This window comes from Vipera ursinii, assembly GCF_947247035.1.
Source record: "Vipera ursinii genome assembly, chromosome: 1".
Lineage (NCBI taxonomy): Eukaryota > Metazoa > Chordata > Lepidosauria > Squamata > Viperidae > Vipera > Vipera ursinii.
In genome coordinates this window covers 72,763,516-72,785,094 of record NC_139512.1, presented here as the reverse complement: position 1 = coordinate 72,785,094, position 21,579 = coordinate 72,763,516, and the positions used below count along the sequence as shown (strand labels likewise).

The following is a 21,579-nucleotide window of genomic DNA, read 5'->3' as shown; positions in this document are numbered from 1 at the left end:
CTGCCGACCACAGACAGTCCTGCAGCTGCAGCTGCCTCTCCCTCAGGCTTGGCTCACTTCGGCTCATTCCCCTCCCCTGCTACACTTGGCTAGCAGCCAAGTACCACCTGCCCCGTGGCAAAGTACCACAGATGATACGCGTACCGCTGGTTGAAAAGCCCTGCTCTAGAACAGCATCCCCACTGCCAGGTACAGATGTTACCTTCCCTTCTGGGGTTCTGAAAAACCCTTTAAAACCTGGCTTTGCTTGGGCTGGGGCCATAAGTGCTGCTTGTTTTTTTATGGTTGTTTTTAGTCTGGTTTGTCTTGTTTCATGTTATGTTTTTCACTGATTTAATTATTACCGGTAATTGTATTTTGTAAGCCACCCAGGGTTCATTGCAGTTGGTGGTTGCATTAAATCTAATGAATGATGATAATTACATAATGTTATGTTGAATAACATAAATGAAATAAGCACTTTAAAGAATAGGACATTAGGGGCAGTACCCACAGCCAAAGCCTGAAAATCCAGAAAGAGAAGGTTCATAAATCTCTGCTTACACCAGGGGTGTCAAACTCAATTTCATTGAGGGCTGCATCAGCATTGCAGTTGCCCTCAGGGGGGCGGGTGGGCGTGGCCTACTGGCTGGGCGTGGCTAGAGTGTGTATGGCCTACTGGGTGGGCATGGCCAGCTCGACATCGTTCGCATCAGGGGTGCCAATGGGGGCCTGGGCAGGAGTGGGACAGATCTGAGGGTCTCTGGCAAAAGGAGATGGGACCGGGGCAAGTGCCAAGGCAGTGGGGGCCGTTTCCTCACTGTTTCCAGGATGGCTTTGCGGGCCACATAAAATCACTTCGCGGGCTGGATCCGGCCCCCGGGCCTTAGAAGATCACATGGTGGCTGTGACTAGGGGGGCTTTCGCCCAGGTTCGCCTGGTGTGCCAGTTGCGGCCCTATCTAAGCCGGGATGATTTATGCACGGTCACTCACGCGCTCGTGACCTCTCATCTAGACTACTGCAACGCTCTCTACATGGGGCTTCCCTTGAGGACCACCTGGAGGCTCCAACTGGTATAGAATGCAGCCGCGAGAGTTGTGTTGGAAGTCTCCCGATACTCCCATGTCACACCTCTGCTCCGTGAGCTGCATTGGTTACCAGTTGTCTTCCGGGTGAGATTCAAGGTGCTAGTAATGGTGTTTAAAGCCCTACATGGCAGGGGTCCGGAGTACCTTAGGGAACACCTGCTGCCGGTGTCTACTTCCCTCCGCCCTGTGCGTTCCCACAGAGAGGGCCTCCTCAGGGTGCCACCGGTCAGAGAATGTCGACTGGTGGCCCCCAGGGGGAGATCCTTCTCTGTGGGCGCCCCGGAGCTATGGAACCAGTTACCGGTTGAGCTCCAGACGGCGCCCGATCTTCGCTCCTTTCGCCGCGATCTGAAAACATACTTGTTCGAGCAAGCCGGCCTGGCCTGAGGGGGGATTGGTGGGGTTTTTTACTATTTTTATTGGTGTTTTTTAGTATGTATTAACTGTACTTTTAATTGGGCATGTATTTAATTACCTTTTATCTTTTGTAAATCTCTGTGTTTTATTCTTGCCCTGTACACCGCCCTGAGTCTTTCGGGAGAAGGGCGGTATAGAAATATTAATAAATTAAATTAAATTAAATTAAATGTCTGTCTTACACATTACCAAAGATAAGGGAGGAAAGTAGCTGACTCTGTACAGATGGAATCAGTTCAGTGATAAGTAAACTTTTATTCTTTTGCTTCATTATAGTAAAAAAAAATCACTTCTTAGTTTTATAATGAGGGAAACATATTACATGCTAAGGATATTATAGTACAAACAGATCTTGTACAAAAGTGTTAGATTTGTGAGTTTGCATTAACTAATGAATGGTTTTTTCGTATATTTTTTCTTGTTTTAAGAAATTCAAAAGTTATGCAGAAACAATGCTCAACTATCTCTCTTGGTCAAAAGATCAGTGAGGTGCTCTCTTTGCTTGTGCACATAAATAAACAGTACTTTTTTACCTTTATCTTTCCATCTCATGGGCTATTTGGATGAAGGCACACTTGGTCCAATGAATCACCAGCTTTTCTGGCTAACAGAAATCATTCAGAAACTAAATAATGGCTAGTTAATTCAAACTGAACTCTTCTTACCCAACAAAATTGCCTGCTAAATGAAGGGTCCTAAAAAAAACCCGGACCATGTATCACTTCTTAACCCAATCTTATCATGTACTCCAATCAGGATTGAATAAATTATTTGTACAGTATTGTTTTAATAGGTGCAGCTTTGGTCCTTACGATATTTAGTATAGTGAGTTTCTGTTTTATATGTAAAATGGCCAGAATCAAAATTGGGACAAATGAGCACAATAAGGATTCAAAGTACTTTCAGTTAAATGAGCATAGATTTATTATTGCATCGTTCCAGCTGACCTCTCTGACCCATGACTAATCTTGAAAATTCAAAGAAGGTAGGAGGAGGGTAGCAGCTGAATAGGAGAACAGATGCCAACCACTTCTCATATTGATGTCAGAAGGGACCTAACTCTAAGGCAGGGGTCTTCAAACTCGGCCCTTTTATGACGTGGACTTCAACTCCCAGAATTCCTCAGCCAGGCATGCTGGCTGAGGAATTCTGGGAGTTGAAGTCCACAAGTCATAAAAGGGCCAAGTTTGAAGACCCCTGCTCTAAGGAGACAAACTTATTGCCCGAATCTCCCCTCATCAACTGGAGGCCAAATTCTTTGTGGGAGAAAGAAACGCACCACATTGTCGCCCCGACCACTACCACCAACTCTCAGAGAAGTGACTGTTTCTCCGCCGGAACGAGGGCGGCGCTGTTGCGATTGACGGCACTATTCCCAGGCATTGTTTTAGTCACCCTGGCGGGGCGGTCCGCAAGGAAAGAAGGGGAGGATGTGGCCTAAGCTCCGCCCGTTGTCCCGGAAGTATCGGTGGAGGATGATTTCTAGGCGGTAGTCCTCCCGGTGAAGCGTCGGATGGAAAAAAAGCTTCTCGCTCCCGGCTTTCGTGAGATGGCGGACCGCGGCGTCGGCTCCTCGGAGCATCTAGAGCGGCTGCACGAGATTTTTCGCGGCCTTCATGGGGAGTTGCAAAGCGCCCCGGAGAGGCTGCGCGGGAGCCTGGCGGTTGGTACGTGGGAAGACAGCACTCTAGTCCTGCGACGGGGCGGGAGCGTGTTCCCGGGTCTGGCTTCGGCCTCTCCGTGCGATGCCGCGGACAAATAGACAATGTAGAGCAGAGGTCTTCAAACTTGGCCCTTTTATGACTTCTGGACTTCAACTCCCAGAATTCCTCAGCCAGCATGCCTGGCTGAGGAATTCTGGGAGTTGAAGTCCACAAGTCATAAAAGGGCCAACTTTGAAGACCCCTGATGTAGAGTTATACAAGATATATAGGTAGTCCTCGATTTACAGCAGCTCATTTAGTGACTGTTCCAAGTTACAGCGGCACTGGGAAAAGTGACTTACCACCATTTTTCATACTTAACGACCTTTGCATCGTCCGCATGGTCACGTGATTTACATTCGGAAGCTTGGCAACTGGTTCATATTTATGACAGTTGCAGTGTCCTGGGGTCATGTGATCATCTTTTGTGACCTTCTGAAAAGCAAAGTCAATGGGGAAGCCAGAATCAGTGAACAGTTGTATTACTAATTTAGCAACTACAGTGATTCAACTTAACAAATTTGGCAAGAAAAATCATAAAATGGGGCAAAACTCACTTAACTTTTCTCACTTAGCAACATAAATTCTGGGTTCCATTGTCATAAGTCAAGGACCACCTGTACTTTTGTCAGCTCACATAATGTAAGATTTGAAGTCTACCCTTGTGCAACGCATAAATCTACAAGCTGAGTATCCTAGAGACATGTTCATGCAGTCGCAGCTTAAAAATGCCTCTAGTGAAGGAAATTTCTACACCTCCTCAGTTAGTCTGTTCCATCATTTACCATTTCTTATTTGCCCCAGTGCCCCAATATTCAGTATCCCAATGAATTTTAATGCCTTTTCATTTAAACCCATTGTTTCTTGTTCTGTCTCCTGAAATGATATTCACCAAATCTGCCTTAACATTTACATGACAACCCTGCAGATACTTGAAAACAGCTAGTACATCGTCCTAGACTCTTCTCCAGGCCAATACCTCCAACTATTTTTCCTTTCAGGTTCCTTGTCATCTTGGTCTCTGTCCTCTTGATAATTTCAAATTTCAGTATACTTTCCAAAATGGAGTGCAGTGCAACCAATGCACAGCAGAGAGGAATGCTAATTTCTCTTGACCTTTCCCAATACCTTGATTAATGCAGCCTAGAATAACATTTGCTTTTATTTTTTGGCAGTTATTACATACTATCGTATTATTGTGTTTATTTGTCCAATTTTGACTCTGGTCAGCTTACTTATAAAAAAGAAACTCAGTATACTAAATGTCAAAAGGACAAAAGCTGCATGAATTAAAACAATACTTTACAAATAATTTATTCAGTCCTGATTGGAGTACATGATAAGATTGGGTTAAGAAGTGATATATGGTTGGGGTTTTTTTAGGACCCTTCATTTAGCAGGCAATGTTGTTGGGCAAGTGTAAAGTGTTGAAAGTAAAGCTGACAATACAAGGACATGAATGGTGTGAATGAATTAAATCTGTGGTTTGCAGAGTTATATGAACCAATTAGGTTAATATAACAGGTATTACCTGGCATGTACCCTCCAGAACAGATTCAGGATATGTGTGAAGGAAAAAAATCATTGCTTTGGGCCTATATTGTTCCCTCAGCAGAGCAATATAGCCATTAAATATAGTCCATTATGTAATAAGGCACAAAAATAGCCATTTTGTGTGGGCTCTATTTTGAACAAGCTGGCCTGGTGTGATGGGATGGGGTTGGGTTTTTTATAATTAGTTTTAATTTTTAATATGTATCAATTACTACGGGCATAGTTGTTTAATCACTTTTTAATTTTTGTATCCTGTTTTTTATTATGTATTGCCCTGTTCACCGCCCTGAGTCCTTCGGGAGAAGGGCGGTATACAAATTAAATTATTATTATTATTATTATTCATAGAAGTAGAGATGAAAATTCTGGAAACACATGAATGTATTTGAATAAAAATGACAGGAAAAATGAATCAATGATTTAAAATGAGTGGCCCTTTTTATACACACACACACACACACACAAATATACATATATATGTATGTACATATGTATATATGATTGGTAGAAGGTTTTTCTTTTATCATTTTGTTGTGCCTGCTTGAGAGCTTATATCAAGAGACATTGGCCTAGAGATCAAGATAAAAAAAAATCTTAGTTCATAAGGGCATTTAGTCAGGGATCCAGTAAAAAGTTAGCAACTCTTGTTGCTGTACATATGACCGTCTACCTCTAATTACTGAAAATAGCAGGATAGTTGCCACCTTTTTGAGAAGGAAATCTCTTCAAATACTAATATAAAACCTCAAGCAGGCACAACAGTTATAAAGAATATATTTAGTATATGAATTATTTTTGTACTGCTAATATTTTGTCCTTTGGTGAAAGTTTATGTTTTTTAAAAAATTATCTTGTAGAAGAGAAAAAAAAGTTAATGCGAGAGTTTGATGAAAAACTAAAAGAGGCAAATGAAACGGTAAGAATATGAACTATTCTTTAAGAAGCTTTAGAATCCTAGTGTATATGAAACTAATCCAGACTGCTTTAAACATTGTGGACCTTAATAAAGTGCTTAGTATTGATTGAAGTCAGTGTTTCTCAGAGTTGGCAACTTTAAGGTGAATGGACTTCAGCTCCCAGAATTCCCCAAATAGCATGGGGACTTCAACTTGGGTTGCTAAGACTGAGAAACACTTGATTGAAGTAATTTATTTCAAAAGCACTGCCTTTTTTTTTCTTTTTCCCTTTTAATGATTTGTCCAGACAAGCCAAAGCCAGTATTTGCAATACCCATTTGAACAAATTACCGTAATCTGCTTTCTATTAAAAGAAAGTTTTAAACTCATAGTAGATATTTTTTTCTGAATTAGGTTTAAAGGTAATGATTTATCTTTAACAAGCTACAAAGATAATTACAGATGATTGTATTTGTGTTGTGTTTGTTCACAATGAAGATTGATAAGCAGCAAGGTGAAATATCATTCTTTTGAGTCTGGTCTTTGTTTTTGTTATCAGAGTGGTAACAAAACTGTGTTTAGCTATGCCGACTTCAAAGTAGTTGTTTTTTTCCATAAAATAATATTGCTTTCACATAGCAAAAAGTGGATAGGGAAATGACTGAAATCTAGCCTTTTGCCTGATGTATTTGGTGGTTTCCTATACACTGTAGCTTTTTACTTTTGAAACATATAAGTTCCATATGTTTTATAAACGACTTTATCTTTATAAACTTTTATGGAACATATTTTCTTCATTGTTTTGTATAAGTAGCATGAACATACTTAAAGTTTTCTCCAATTTTGGCTCTTATTGTCATTGTATGAAATGTATTTAAATTGGAAGAATGCTTTTTCTAAATAAACTCAGTTTTGGTCAGACAAAGAATAACATTTCTAAAACAAAAACACGGGATACATATTTTAGAAATGAAGTGAATTGCTATATAGATTGTATTTTATATTTTAGTCATAGGGTAATGAAATATGATTCATAAGAAATTTGAGTGGGTTATTTATTTGGGTCTCTGTGGTGTTTCTGATAAATTAATCATTTTCAGACTTGATTTACATATTTCAAATACAAATGTAACAAGGATTTTGATACATGTTTACTTTTAACTCTTCTAGTTAAGGGAAATGGAACAAGAATTAAAATATGCCCCAGTGTCCTTCCGCAATCAAATGATGATTAAAATTCGAACTTACAAAGGAGATCTTAGCACATTTCATAGGAAAATGAAAAGTATGGATTTGGGAGTAGCTCCAAGTGCACGTGAGAATTCAAAGTTTGGCATCTTCTCTACAGAAAATGAGCAGAGAGTGAGTATTAAGTGTACAATTATTTTAAAGGTTGTTCTGATGTCAACATGCTTTAGGTTCTTATTCAAGAAGATATGCAGAGGCTGAACTCGTGGTGAAGACGTAATAAGACTTGTAGAAAAGAGACAAATTGACTTGTGAAACAATTAGAAAATACAAAAGTACTAAAAGAGTTAATACAAAAGTTTATGTGCCCTTACTGGCTTGATGGATTGGAAGCAAGCTTAGCTTCTTCTTGAAAAAATGAGGGAATGTAAAGAAAGAAGAATGGATGGGGTGAGAGCTTAGTTGAATAGTAAATGCAGTAGTAAAGATCCTTCCTTCCTTTGCTGATCTCCAAATTCTGCAAATAGTAAAGGTCTTTTTAAGCATTCATTGGAGAATTTAGCAAATTAAGAGAAAACAGAAACAAGTTCTCATTTCCAAATTTGAGAAATCTTTGATAATACAGGTAGTCCTCAACTTATAACCATTTGTTTAGTGACCGTTTGAAGTTACCATGGCACTGAAAAAGTGGCTTATATTTATTTTTCACACTTATGACTTAGCAGCATCCTTATGATTACATGATGGTTGCATAATTCGGACTCTTGGCAACTGGCATGTATTTAAAATAGCTGCTTAATACATAAAAGGCACCAGAATATAAATAAGATTAACATTGGAATGCTTATTAAGATATTTCTCTGTTCAGTGCTGCTAGTGATCATCTAGATCAGGGGCAGGCAATCTTGGCTCTTTTATGACTTGTGGACTTCAACTCCCAGAATTCCTGAGTCAGCATGGCTGGTTCAGGAATTCTGGGTATTGAAGTCCACAACTCATAAAAGATCCAAGGTTGCCTACCCCTGATCTAGATGCATCTTTCATATGCTGATTATCAGTAAGGCAATCTGGGATGTATTTTAATTTCCATTGATTGATTTGTGTCCTGCTTTTATTTTGTACAACTCAAGATGTCTTGTAATAAATGATGCTCCTTCCTCTTATTTTCTTATTTCCCCCATAATAACAAACCTGTAAGATGCACTGAGTGGAGAGAAAGTGACTGACCCAAAGCCACTGGATTCTTTGCCTATGGGAGGACCAGCATTTTCCCTGTTTCTGATCCAGTAATTATTACACCAAGCAGCCTTGGTTTTTTAAAAACTTTAATTTAGGTATTTTTAAAAAAATTGCAGCATCCACTAAAATGACTTCATAAATGTTTTCTTTTTCCCTTTCAAGGGAAGTGAGTAGTAAGCACAGCGCATTAGGTTTTGTCATGTCTAATGAACTAGCCACACATCTTGAAGATTACTACGTCAAATATGTAGTATATTGACAAAAAAAATCATTTTTAATCCGCTCTGTGCTATTTAAATTTTACTGAAAGCAGTTTATATAATTCTTCACTATTCAAATTGCTAGGTTTGATGTCATTTAAACTGTATAGTGTCTAGGTCCACCACACTATTAATATCTGACTGAATCAGTTTAGTTCTTTCTTCCTAAGATGGGTTCCCAACCTCTGGTCCGTGGACCGGCACCGGTCCATGGCATGTCAGAAACTGGGCTGAACAAACAAGCGAAGCCCCATCCGCAGGATGCAGGCAGTACACAAAACCACACCCCCTCCAGTCCACGGAAAAACCTTTCTCCACAGAACTGGTCCCTGGTGCCCAAGAGGTTGGGGGCCACTGACCTAACAAAATAGCTGAATGAATAACGTTGAAAGGAGGGGGGACTGATTGTAAATACTACAAGAAAATGTTGATGGCATTTGCTTGAATCAGTTGTGTGTGTGGGGGGGGAAGGATAAGCTGTATGTATATTTCTGCTATACTATAAGGGACATTTTTTGATTGCAAAATCAAATTAAAAACCTTGGTGTCATCAGAGATAGTTTGGACAAGAAGATGGGATCATCTCAGTGTCTTCACCAACCTTTTCTTAAAAGAATAGGCTGTTTCTCTCATCATTAGGAAACTTCTCTTACTCTCCTTTTACATTGCTAGCATGACTTAAATCTCCACTCTCAGAGAAGAACATACTAAAAGGTAAAAATATCCCTTCTGCCTTTTTAAATAGGGTCTTAATTGTCTCTTAGACTCAGATACAGTCTCAGAGGGTGTTACTGCTTCAGGGAACAGAAAGCTTGAATCGAGCCACTCAGAGCTTGGACCGGACACACCAAATTGCTGCAGAAACTGATCAAATTGGTAGTGACATCATTGAAGAACTAGGTGGGCAGCGTGAGCAGCTGGAACGCACCAAAGGCAGAGTAAGTTTTCAAAATGCCACTGGAATAGAACAGTCTGTTTTTTTCTCTTATCAACAGATAAGTCTTACGAACACAATATATATTTCCACTCTCCCAGCACTGCTCTCTCCCCATATCACTTCTCCGTGGGGCTTTGCTCTTTCATAGCGCAGAGGGGAAACTGCAATAAAAGAGCAATCTTTAGCTTACACAACTATTTAATGTAACAATATAGTTTTAAAAAAAACCACTTTTTCTTGTTCTGGCAGAAAAACAGGTCTACTTTTTCTAAACTTCTGGAATCAAATACTGTTTTATTGAGATTGGCTTTGATCTTCCTTAGATATATTCTTTAATTTATTTTAAAGATAGCACTTATCTTTTAATATACTGCTGAAATCTCAGGAACTAGATAAATGGATTAACACATAGTCCATGTCCAATAATGAAACTTTCGCTCTCTGCTCTGATGCAGAAGATGGAATCTTAACCAGCCCCAAAATGCTGCTTCTTGTTTACCTGATATCTTTGCGATTCACTATCAATATTTTTCCCTTCAGGAAAAGACCAAGAATTTACCTTGGCTAGTGTGTTATTTGGCCTTGTTATCAGAAACATAATTCAGTCTATTAGTATAAAAGAAAAAAAAATACAGAAGTACATAAGTTGGGGTGCATCATGTTTCTTTTAATTATTACAGAATGTTATGGACAGGAGTTGAGCTGACTGGATGTGTTCCAATCGTCACCTTAAAACGGAGGCCAAATATCCTTCTCTTAAGTTTAGCTTGATCTCCTCATTTGAACATTGTGTGTAACAGATGATGCTTTCCAGCTGTCAAAAGTAGCACCCTAATCCCTTGCCAAGCAGGTGGGAATTCATGGGTTTTTTTTTTCTTTACAGTTAGTAAACACAAATGAAAATTTAAGCAGAAGTCGGAAGATCCTACGTTCCATGTCGAGAAGGTTGGTGATATAATGCTTTAAAATGTTTTGTATGTTTGGGATTTTGCAAAGCTTATTCCGTCAGTATAGGCTTGGCCTATCTCCGATGTCCATAGGGAGGAATGGCTTTTATTTTCATATAGATGTGGGAAAGATGGCAATGTTCAGGGATAAAGTTCAGCAATTTGTAGACCCATTTAGTTAGGAGTTAGGAAGTAAATTAGAGTCCATACTTAATTTGTATGACTGGTGCACTTTTAGGCATTTGTGCATAAATGCAAAGTCCAACAGTGAGGGAACATTAGTTGGTTGCTGAACAAATGCAAACCAGGCTTTGCTGAGGCTACTACATCTAGGTTGCAAATCACTGGACAATGAGTAGAAAACAACAAAAATGTATCTCTTTTTATCTATGGGTCACCTGGATTTTTTCAGTTTAGATCTGGTAATTTAGCTTTTGCTAAAGCGAGAGAAGGGACATTTTTTTTGCTAGTTCCTCCTTTTGTATGCAGTGCTATGGCCTGCCCCATATTATACAGGAAGTGATTGCCAGAGCTAAAGGAATATGATAAGATAATCCTAACATGAACGCAAATAGTTCTCTAGCTATAGTATTCTTTAAGTGGATACTGTAGGTTGATTTTCCTCCCCCCTCAAAACAAGAATATAAAAAGAAAATAGGATATGTCCCTAAAATTAAGATGCCTTTCACCTCTCAGAATGGAAGAATCAACAGAAAATAAGCTATATAAGTACAGGAAGTCCTTAGCTTATATTCATTTAGTGACTGTTCAAAGTTACAATGGTACGGAAAAAAGTGACTTATGACTGTTTTTCATACTTGGGACCATTGCAGCACCATGTTCACATGATCAAAATTCAGTGACCTGGCAACTGACACATATTTATGATGGTTGCAGTGTCCTGTGGTGATGATAACTTTATTGTCACTTTGAATGTACACCAATCGGCATACATCAAAATGAAATTTCGTTGCATACAGCTCTCAAAGGGTCACCACCTCCAATATATACTCCTTGTAGAATCGTGGCCCACTCAAATTTCACATTGTCCATTTTAGTCTCTAGGGAGTGAACGATGGCAAACAGGACAGATGGAAATGGGGCTTCATGTGGATTAGCCCTCAAGTTAGCTTGTATTCTGACAACCTCTCCTTCTTTCCTTTTTCTGATCCTGACTCTTCCACCTTTTCCTTTAAGAGGCCTTGCTTCTTTTCACCCCTGGAGCATGCTGCTGCCGCTGCCACCAACTCCTCCAAAACCTCTCTCTCTTCCTCTGGGCCTGCCGACAGCGTCATCCAGTTCCTTCGCTCCATAAGCTCCAGATCCTTTCCTCCTCTGCCTCCTCTGGAAACAGCCCTGATTTGCAATACAATCCATCACTAGGCCAGCAGTCAGATCTTGCTGCTGGTAGAACAAATTCAAACAGTGCCAACGACTTTTAACGGTCTCACCAACAGTTCCAAAACAACTAGAAACTCGCCATGCCAGCAAAGATTGTTGGTCGTATGTCGTATGTTACCTTAGTTCCACCATGTTGCTCAAACACATTAAAATCTTCCTGATCATGTGGCCTATACTAGCCCTTAATATCCCTCCCAAAACTATTCGCCTTCAAGAGCCAATGCAGCCGCAGCCATTCCAGGCGCCACCATGGTCATGTGATCACTTTTTGTAACCTGACAAGCAGTCAATGGGGGAAACCAGATTCACTTAACAACTTGTGTTAATAACTGGAGTGATTCACTTAACAACTGTGGCAAGAAAAGTCATAAAATGGGGCAAAACTCACTTAAGTGTCTCTTTTAGCAACAGAAATTTTGGGCTCAATTGTGGCTGTAAGTCGAGGATTACCTGTACTATATAAAATGCTGTGTAACGTTTAATTTCTACATCTTGTCAGGTGACTAACTGGACACATAAGGCTGGATTGTTCTTTAAAGCTGTCCAATAGGCATGATTGCAAATACTGGCCACTCTCTGAGACTAAGGCCCCATCAAAAGAAGTCTGAGCAGTCAGATCCCAAAGGACCCTTATTGTGGTTCCCTCATGTCCATATACATGTCCATAGCAGCAGTTTTTAGCATGCTAGCAGGAAAAAAAAACAGGGCTTCTATTCAGTAAGGTTTATTATTTATTGAAAGAACTTGCTATATAAAAGGAACTACTAAAAATAATATTCAAGCCATTAATCATCATCAGATTTGCAGCTCTTTGTGCTCTCCCATTTACCAAAAACTGGAATTATTACAGCTATATCTCTTCATTTAGGAGTGAAGTATATTTGTTTTGCCTCTATTCTTTTATGCCTTCTCATACCCTACAGTGAGGCTCTATAACTTCTAGCAAGAGTATTTTAATGTTTTATAAGGTATCTCAAGAATCATGTTTTAAATGAAATTAAATAGTTGGTACTCTCCTTCTACAGCATTTTTTCCACGGTGGCTGAATCCCTATGCCTATTTACCTAGGATTTCCCTTAAATCAGAAATACATAAAGGGACTTGCTTTTGAGTAAACATGCAAAGGGTTTGCTTTACTAAAAAATGAAATTGGATGGTTTCTACGATCACCATAATTCCATAAATGGTAATGACTTGCAGTTTTTTTAAAAAAACCAACATAGTTCATGTCTCTTCCTTTCTAGGCTTATGACAAATAAATTGTTACTCTCTGTCATCATCATCCTGGAGGTAATTATCCTGGGAGGTCTTGTCTACTATAAGTTCTTCACCTAAGCCTCGAAGAGATGCAGTTTTTCTGGTTTGCTGTCTTCAATCCACTATATGGACATTCCTGGGCAAAAGCTGTGACATAAATTGAAAAGATGGATTGTATTTACTACATTTAAAATACAGTGCTTGTCTTGACATGTCCTTCTGAGAAGGCTGCAGTGCTACTGGGAGGAGATGAACTACATCTGCAATATAACACAACGGTCATTTATACTGAAGATATTGATTTGTGGCACAGTTTGACTTCCCAACTGAAAAAAGAAACCCTCCAAAGCTGAGTGAAGACTTCAGAATGTAGTACACATGTTGATTTTTGTTCCGTCCACTTGTTTAGTAGATCAGCAGTACTATACATAATGCCCTTTGTGTGGCATCTGCTGCCACTTGGGAGGCCTAAAGCCGGACTTGCTCTTCATTTTCTGATTCATCAGGAGAACTAGGTGTTGGTAGGTTCTCAAAAACAATGTGTGCTCCTTCTCTCGTCTGCCCAAAGCTTGTAGCAATCACGTCTACTGCCAAACTGGCTGTTGCATTCGCTTCTTCCTGTGAGGTGCCAAGGAATGGATTTACTTCTACAAGGTCCATAGCTGAAAGCAGGCCTGAGAAAGTGAAAGCAGTGAGTTATTTTGGAGGAAAAGACAGAATTTTGCAATATTTGTTTTAAGACAATCAGCCAAATAACAGATCTGTCTCATTACATGTTGCATCATACTTCAATCCTACTTTCATCCAAAGCAACAATAATTTCCAATAGTTTTGTTTTCTTTTTCTGTGCTTTCGTGTTGCCAAGAGCATGTGAATGGTTAAATATTTAAAGTATGATATGCCTTTAAAACTCCGATAATTCTAATTAAACAGTCAAGAAGAGGGTTGGAGAAGCTCTAATATAAATACACAAAAAACAAAAGGGAGTAATGATAACACCTGGAGAATGAACTGGGAACATTAACTTCTCTAAACTAGGTTATGTTTCCATATAGCTTATGCTAAAATTTGGCAGCATAGCTTGTGGTTTTGTTTTGTTTTAGGAAAACTCAATTAGGTGCCATCTGAAAGCGCAAAAAACACTGCTATTGTCTTCAGGATGCCTCAGGAATCGTTGGAAGAGAGATAATAAAAGAATCCAAGCTTCTATTAGACTTATTTTGTTAACATTTTAATTTAAATATTTCTGAATATTTTTGTAGTACAGATACCTGCAAGCACATAATTAAATTTTTTGTGACTCTTGTTATCTTAACCCATTTTTTTAAAAAAAGAAGCTTAAGTGGTTTTTACCTGTGTTGTGTATTTCCTCAGCAATGTACATGCCTTCACGATATGTTAATCCACCCAAGACAGGGGTCCCTGTTGCTGCAGCCAGAGATGGATCAAAGGCATCAATGTCGAAGCTTAGATGGATTGGTCTTGGCCCTCTGGCAAAAGATAATACTGTTGTTTACTAAATACAGTTCATCTGTAGTAGGTCACTTATCCTAGTAATCAGTAGGAATTGGTTAATGGTTGCTAATGACCAGGTTTCTGGATTACTTCATTGCCTAACAATATTCTTGTTACCTTCCCAAAAGATGGTCAAACGTTTTTTCCATCACTTTCTGGATTCCAAGATCATCAATATGTCTCATTGAAAAATACTGAATGCCATAATTCTTCAGAATATAACTGTTTTGAGAAAACAGGTTGAAAGTTAAATGACCTTACGGTCTGAAATATAGCAGCAATCTTGCCACAAACTGGGAGGAAGGGAATAATTTAAATAATAAATTGATTTAAATTAATTTAAGCAATTTAAACTAGCTGTCATGTACTTACTGTTCGGCAGGATCAATGTCTCTCAGACCAATATATATAATATCCGATTGTGAAAGACAGGGCTTCAGCCAGGAAAATCCAGGAAGCACTGGCACCTTCAAAATAACAGGAAAACACCAACCTGAAAAGACTGGTCCAGGAAATACTATTTTCACCTTGCCAGCTCAATATGATTTTAGCATAGACTCCCTCCCCCGCCCCCCAATATCCTGTTATAGAAATCTTATTTTAGATGACATTGCTGCAGACATGTAACAGTTTTTCTTCCACAGGAATAAATTTTAATAGATTAAAGATACTTTATTTCCCCCCCCCCCTAGTCCAAGCCAAAAAAGATATCAGCATTCCCAATAAAAGGAGGTGATTAGGTCTCGTTCAGTTCCTTACATACAATTTCCTGGGATCCAAAACACGGTTTTTTTTTGAAAACGTGCTAATATTGAAATACATACAGGTACTCCTCGACTTAACGACCACAACTGAGCCCCAAATTTCTGTTGCTAAGCGAGACAGTTAATTGAATATTGCCCCATTTTATGGACGTTTCTTGACACAGTTAAGTGAATCACTGCAGTTGTTAAGTTAGTAACACAGTTGTTAAGTGAACCTGGCTTCCCAATTGAAGTTTGCTCGTCAGAAGATCACAAAAGGTGATCACATGACCATGGGAAACGGCAACCGTCTGAATCAGTTGCCAAGCATCTGAATTTTGTTCATGTGACCCTGGGGATGCTGCAACGGTTATAGTGTGAAAAATGGTCATAAGTCGCTTTTTTCAATGCCATAGTAACTTCAAACGGTCACTAAATGAACTATTATGAACTGCTGGGATGGCCGGAGGGCTCAAACAGGGAGGTGAAAAAAAGGAATGTAGATGTAGAAAGCAGAGTTGCACTTCTGCAATGCAAAGTGTGCCTCTTTTGTACACATGTCGTTGTACTCATGTACAGAACAACTGGAAATTTTATTGCCTTGATGGAAACATCAGATCCTGCTGTGCCCGTTTATAATTGTGTATTCAGATTACTGAGCATGTGCTGTTCAAAATCAGTTCATTGCCAAGCTGACTAGGGTTAATGAGAGTTAAAAAAAAAAGATGAACCCAGGTTACTTTTATCCCCGCCCTCGGGGCAATTAAGATTTAGCTGATTGTAACACTTTCCAAGAGTTAGATGCAATAAGAGTATTTAGCTACAGTGTTAATTTTACCTTGCTCAATTTGGGTAAGAATGATAAACCATTTTGAGCTGCTGCTGAAAGCAAGAAATAAATCCAGCTAACAAAGTCTCCCTATATCTCCCCCCCCACACAGGGCTTTTTTTCTCATAGAACGCTCAGAACGGAGTTCCGGCACCTTTTTTGGATGGAACCTTGTAGGGTAGGCAAGGCGGGTTGTATGACGTGTGAGTTCCGGCACCTTTTTCTTTTACAAAAAAAGCACTGCCCCCGCCATATCTTGAGTTGATACTTTTCAAGTGGGTATGATCAAACAAATGATTTTTCAATTACAGGGGGGAGGGGGGACTTGCAAGGTAGAGACCTATTGTATAGAAAACACATCCATGCACGATCATTCCTTTGGAAGGAAAAACTGCAGGAATACCAGCAGGTGCAGCCATCAACTTTCAGCTACAATTCATCAAGTAACAGACTATTCATAACAGGTAGAAAAAAAATACAGCGATCCTCATTTAGCAACTACAATTGGGTCTGTTAAGCAAAGAGGTCACTAAGTAAAATGTGACTGTGCTTATAATCTTACTTCAGCTTACCTTCGCTTTACATCAGGGGTGTCAAAGTGGCAACGTCACATGACGCGACGTATCGCGACTTTTTTCCCATTGCCGGCAATGGGGTGGGCACGGTTTCGGCGTGACACATCTGACCCGCAGGCCGGCAGTTTGACACCCCTGCTTTGCGTGTACAATCCTGCGAAGGTCATAAATGTGAGAAATGGTTGCAGGGTTGCTTTGCCATCATGATTGTAACTGCAAATGGTTGCTATATGGGGCGGTCACTAAATGAGGATTATGTAAACTCGTGTGTTCTATTCTCCTGAAAAGATTGTATGGTAGAATTGCCATATAAAAGGTAAAGGTAAAGGTTCCCCTGCACATGTGTGCTAGTCGTTTCCAACTCTAGGGGCCGGTGCTCATCTCTGTTTCAAAGCCGAAGAGCCAGCGCTTGTCCGAGGACGTCTCCGTGGTCATGTGGCCAGCATGACTAGACACCAAAGGTGCACAGAACGCTGTTACCTTCCCACTGTAGTGGTCCCTATTTTTCTACTTGCATTTTTACGTGCTTTTGAACTGCTAGGTTGGCAGAAGCTGGGACGAGTAACAGGCGCTCACTCTGTTACGTGGTACTCGGGATTTGACCCGCCAAACTGCCGACCTTCTGATCGACAAGCTCAGTGTCCTAACCCACTGAGCCACCGCGTCCCTAGAATTGCCATATAGTAAATCAATAACCACTCAATCTCAAATCATGTTGACTAACTCAATAGAGAAGTACTTGCATTTTTATGAATTATGCACCCAAATACTATATCCTAAAGAACATCACTCTTCAGTGTTCAGGATATATGCCCCTATGAACTAGTAATATGTCATCTCACTGATATCTAAAGTTTACTTCAAATAAAAATAAAAATACCGATAGCTCAACAAGTGCTATTCCTTGTTGACATCACCATGCAATCCCAACTTACCTTATCCTGAAGTTCTCTTAAAAGAAATGAAACCGGCTGCCCATGGAGATTTCTTGATTGGCTTGTGAGTGGAGTGTTAATATCAGCATGGGCATCAACCCAGATCACACAAAGATGTGGGTACTGCCTTGCGTGTCCACTGACAGAACCAAGTGCTAAACTGTAAGGGAAAACAGTTCAAATTTACATCAGCCTTGTCTGTAGAATTAGGATATCTGATAAATGTGGGCTAGCAGAATCATTTTGGAAGCCAAACGTATGACAACTGTACTTAAGTTCATATCATAAATGCATATTGTGCATATGATCCTGCCCACAATGTCTTGAGGGGTTAAAAGGATAACTATCAAACCAGTATGTAACTTTACGCTCCCACATTTTCTACAACAATCTAATCAGCAGATTATTCTAGACCAGGGGTGTCAAACTCAATTTCATTGAGGGCCGCATCAGCATTGTGGTTGCCCTCAGGGGGCCGGGTGGGTATGGCCAGGGTGGGCGTGGCCTACTGGGTGGGCGTGGCCAGAGTGTGTATGGCCCACTGGCTGGGCGTGGCTAGCTCTACATCATTCGCATCAAGGATGCCTATGGGGGCCTGGGCAGGAGTGGGACAGATCTGAGGGTCTCTGGCAGAAGGAGGGTCTCTGGGCCAGGGCCAAGGCAGTGGGGGCCGTTCCCTCACTGTTTCCAGGATGGCTTTGAGGGCCACATGAAACCACTTCGCGGGCTGGATCCGGCCCCCGGGCCTTGTGTTTGACATGTTCTAGACTCACTGAGAATATGGTAATGGAAGCAGATAAGTGTTCCTGTCTAATTACAAAATGTTTTTTTTAAATTCAGGATTGACTATTTTTGTTTAGTACACTAGTGCATTGCCTACTGTATCTACCACTGCTGTAGATTCTACAGTATAACTTTAAATGGATACATCATTATCTAGTCCCCCAAATCATTCTCAGATCTAATGTTGCCAGGCCCATCATTTGTGAAAACTGCTATAACCAAAATATTTTTAGGACTCAACACCTTTTTACACTGTTCATCTTACTCTCTTTCAAGCAAGCATTTCATGTGTCTAAAGGTAAAAAAACATTTACTTTGATGGTCTTTATATAAAAGTCATATGGTAGTTTCACTTTTCCTAACTCACCTATGATCACCTCCAATGGTTATGCAGCTATGCCCAGCTGTCACAGCTCCATTCACAGCATCAGCCAGAAGTTGGCTAGCTAATCCTACAGAGCGTGGGTACTTGACAAGGTTATTGTACAGTTCATCATTGGGCACTGGGGTGAAACTTAAGTCTCCAAAATCATATACTTGACAACCTAGGAAGCAGCAGAATGGGAGAAGAAAGCAGAATTGTATAGATTAGCTTTGTCTAGTGACAGAATATGATGGAATTTAGAATTGTTATTGTTTCCCTATGAATAATTCCTAAAGAGTCCTGGTAAGTGAATCTTATGGAACAAAAGTAGAAACATTTGTTTGAAATTATGAAAATGAGGGCACTCTCACAAAATGGTTGCTGTGATAGGTATTGCCAATCATGGAACTTTGTCAGAATTGTCAGAAGATAGGTAGGTGCATTACCTATTGTCTTAATATGTTTACTAATATTTTAATTTAATTTAATTAATTTAATTTGTATACCGCCCTTCTCCTGAGATTGGGAGATTGTTGTTGTTAGCTGCGAAGTTGTGTCCAACCCATCACGACCCTATGGACAACGTTCCTCCAGGCCTTCCTGTCCTCTACCATCTTCTGGAGTCCATTTAAGCTCACGCCTACTGCTTCAGTGACTCCATCCAGCCACCTCATTCTCTGTTGTCCCTTCTTCTATTGCCCTCAATCTTTCCCAGCATTAGGCTCTTTTCCAGTGAGTCCTTCCTTCTCATTAGGTGGCCAAAGTATTTGAGTTTTAGCTTCAGGATCTGGCCTTCTAAAGAGCAGTCAGGGTTGATCTCTAGGACTGACCGGTTTGATCGCCTTGCAGTCCAAGGGACTCACAGGAGTCTTCTCCAACACCATAGTTCAAAGGCCTCAATTCTTTGGCGCTCAGCCTTTTTTATGGTCCAACTTTCACTGCCATACATTGCAACTGGGAAGACCATAGCCTTGACTATACACACTTTTGTTGACAGGGTGATATCTCTGCTTTTTAGTGTGCTGTCTAGATTTGCCATGGCTTTCCTCCCCAAGAGCAAGCGTCTTTTAATTTCTTGGCTACAGTCCCCATCTGCAGTGATCTTGGAGCCCAGGAAAATAAAATCTGTCACTACCTCCATTTCTTCCCCATCTATTTGCCAGGAATTGAGAGGGCCGGATGCCATGATCTTGGTTTTTTTAACTGGGAGATTAGGAAGGTTTAATTTGATGGGATTTCAAGAAGACTGAATAACACAGTGTGTCTTTTTGGAATTATTTAAGTCTGTTTCAAATTTTTCAATCACTTATTGAAAAATTAGTCACTTTTGCTTGGTGATCTTGTCTATGCATTGAAAATGATTAGGTTCTCATAAGTCATCCTCCACAATGATATCCTTTCCATGATTTCCTACTCCCACCTCAATAACCCAGGGAATTCATGAGAGGGTGGACTGCAGATTTTGAGTGTGATATACTATGATCACTCAAAACATACGTTTCTCCTTTCCTTAAACAGGATGTTGGCTGGGGAACATTAGAACAATGGACACCCAACTATCAGGTTAAGCAATAACGTTAATGTTTCAGACGGTGGACTCATGATGAATCATATGGACGACTGGGTGGGGAAGTTAGGCAAGCTCAGAGAGAGCACACTCAGATCCCTTCCCGAAAAAGTAGGGCTCCCATCCCGCCCTTCCCACTTACCCATGCGGGAAAGCTTTCCAACCAGCCCCGCATTCCGGACCGCTGCAGGACCGTGATCCACTCCTTTTCTTTTCTACAAGACAAAACAGGATCCGCACAGTGATTCCAAGCGACACCCTTGGGAAATGATACCCAATGAGCCCGCGGGGACAAAGCGACCGCTTGGAAATTTCCACTTTCCAGGAGAATCCTCTGCCGCCGCCGCCGCCGCCGCCCACCTTCTCCGCCAACCAGCCAAATTCTCTAGAAGGCTCCACCCCACCCTTTTCTTCCTGGCTTCCGACACCCACCTCCGCACGGTCCCCCTCCTCATCGCTGCAGGCCTCGCAAGACCACCGCATGCAGCAGCCTTGTTCCTGCTTTAGGGCGAATCATCGCGAATCGACCGGGTCGGGCACGAAATGATAATGATCATTACTCTTTGGAGCATCTCCTTTGCCGGCTAGCAAGCGGCATGAAGTTCCCTTCTTTTTGTTAGGGCTCGCTGGGGAAGGCGGAGGTCCGCAGCCCCCATGGAAAAGGGCCAAAGGACGCCTCCCTCTACCGTTCCTTGCCGTCTCCCCCTCGCACCCCCGGACGGACAAATCGGGGGTCCGGACTATCCCCCTGCCCGCCACGCCACCTACCTACCTACCTACCTACCTACCTGGCCCAGGGAGAAGGGGGCCCCAATGATAGCCACCGAATGGGAGAGCTTCCGAGAGACCCGCAGAGAGGAGCCCGCTTGCTGGAGGAGCCGAGCGAAACTGCTATGAAGGGCCATGGTGGAGAAAGATCTCAGAGGAAGAGGAAGAGCTGCGTGCGAGAACCCGCTTTGTTCCCACGCCGGCGTGGGCACCAGCTGCGAGCGAAGCTTTATAATCGGCAGATTGGTCGAGCCTCTGCGCCTTTGGCCCCGCCCCTTGGCCGACGGCCCATTTGCGCGCCAATCGGCGTAGAGATGGCCTGGGACGTGCCTCCGAGCCCCTCGGGAGACGCCGGACTCCGCCAACATACGTGACCGAAGCGGCTTGGCGACCTCCTGGCTTCTGCATTCCTCCTTGACCCCCTCTGGCTTTTGCAGGTCGTTCCGGCATTAATTTTGCTCCCTCCCTCCCCCCCCTAAAAAAAAAAGACATTTCTACCTGGTTTTGCCTGTGTGTGTGTGTGTGTGTAATTGTTTTAAAGGTGAGAAATAGCTAAGTTCCCGGTTTCTCGGTAGAAATTTTTTTCCCGGCGATTCAGATTTTCACTCCTCTTCCTAAAAACCAAGTTAGAT

General features: G+C 41.2%; 2 protein-coding genes across 4 annotated transcripts; one reads left to right on the top strand and one right to left on the bottom strand.

The window, feature by feature from the left end:
• Nucleotides 1–2,949: 2,949 nt before the first annotated feature.
• Nucleotides 2,950–14,173, top strand: VTI1B (vesicle transport through interaction with t-SNAREs 1B). Of its 3 annotated transcripts, none has more exons than XR_014490807.1 (6): nt 2,950–3,153; nt 5,601–5,659; nt 6,810–7,001; nt 9,091–9,264; nt 9,944–10,052; nt 10,147–10,167. XR_014490807.1 is itself a non-coding variant. In XM_083349238.1 (6 exons), exons 1-6 carry the CDS (start codon nt 3,000–3,002, stop codon nt 12,944–12,946), a joined length of 732 nt encoding a protein of 243 aa, XP_083205364.1. In that variant the 5' UTR covers nt 2,950–2,999; the 3' UTR covers nt 12,947–14,173. The 3 variants fall into 3 exon arrangements, 2 of the variants coding, with proteins under 2 accessions (XP_083205364.1, XP_083205365.1); XM_083349238.1 differs by lacking the exon at nt 9,944–10,052 and adding an exon at nt 12,856–14,173 and having other exon boundaries at nt 10,147–10,208; XM_083349239.1 differs by lacking the exon at nt 9,944–10,052 and adding an exon at nt 12,856–14,173 and having other exon boundaries at nt 2,950–3,157; nt 5,604–5,659; nt 10,147–10,208.
• ARG2 (arginase 2) lies at nt 13,309–21,376 on the bottom strand. Its single transcript, XM_083349237.1, has 8 exons — nt 20,968–21,376; nt 20,322–20,394; nt 18,616–18,793; nt 17,466–17,625; nt 14,756–14,850; nt 14,501–14,605; nt 14,222–14,358; nt 13,309–13,542 (listed from the first exon to the last, which is right to left on the bottom strand). The coding sequence occupies exons 1-8, from the start codon at nt 21,313–21,315 to the stop codon at nt 13,337–13,339; spliced, it is 1,302 nt and encodes a 433-aa protein (XP_083205363.1). The 5' UTR covers nt 21,316–21,376; the 3' UTR covers nt 13,309–13,336.
• Between the last annotated feature and the right edge of the window lie 203 nt (nt 21,377–21,579).

Bases quoted from the DNA above. Each gene is read 5' to 3' on its own strand.
- ARG2 (XM_083349237.1), bottom strand. From the start codon at position 21,315: ATGTTGGCGGAGTCCGGCGTCTCCCGAGGGGCTCGGAGGCACGTCCCA. The intron at 20,395-20,967 runs GTAGGTAGGTAG...TTTGTCTTGTAG, and splicing joins CCCCCTTCTCCCTGGGCCAG to AAAAGAAAAGGAGTGGATCA. The intron at 13,543-14,221 runs GTAAAAACCACT...TCACTTTCTCAG, and splicing joins TGAGGAAATACACAACACAG to GCCTGCTTTCAGCTATGGAC.
- VTI1B (XM_083349238.1), top strand. From the start codon at position 3,000: ATGGAAAAAAAGCTTCTCGCTCCCGGCTTTCGTGAGATGGCGGACCGC. The intron at 3,154-5,600 runs GTACGTGGGAAG...ATTATCTTGTAG, and splicing joins GCGCGGGAGCCTGGCGGTTG to AAGAGAAAAAAAAGTTAATG. The intron at 7,002-9,090 runs GTGAGTATTAAG...ATTGTCTCTTAG, and splicing joins CTACAGAAAATGAGCAGAGA to ACTCAGATACAGTCTCAGAG.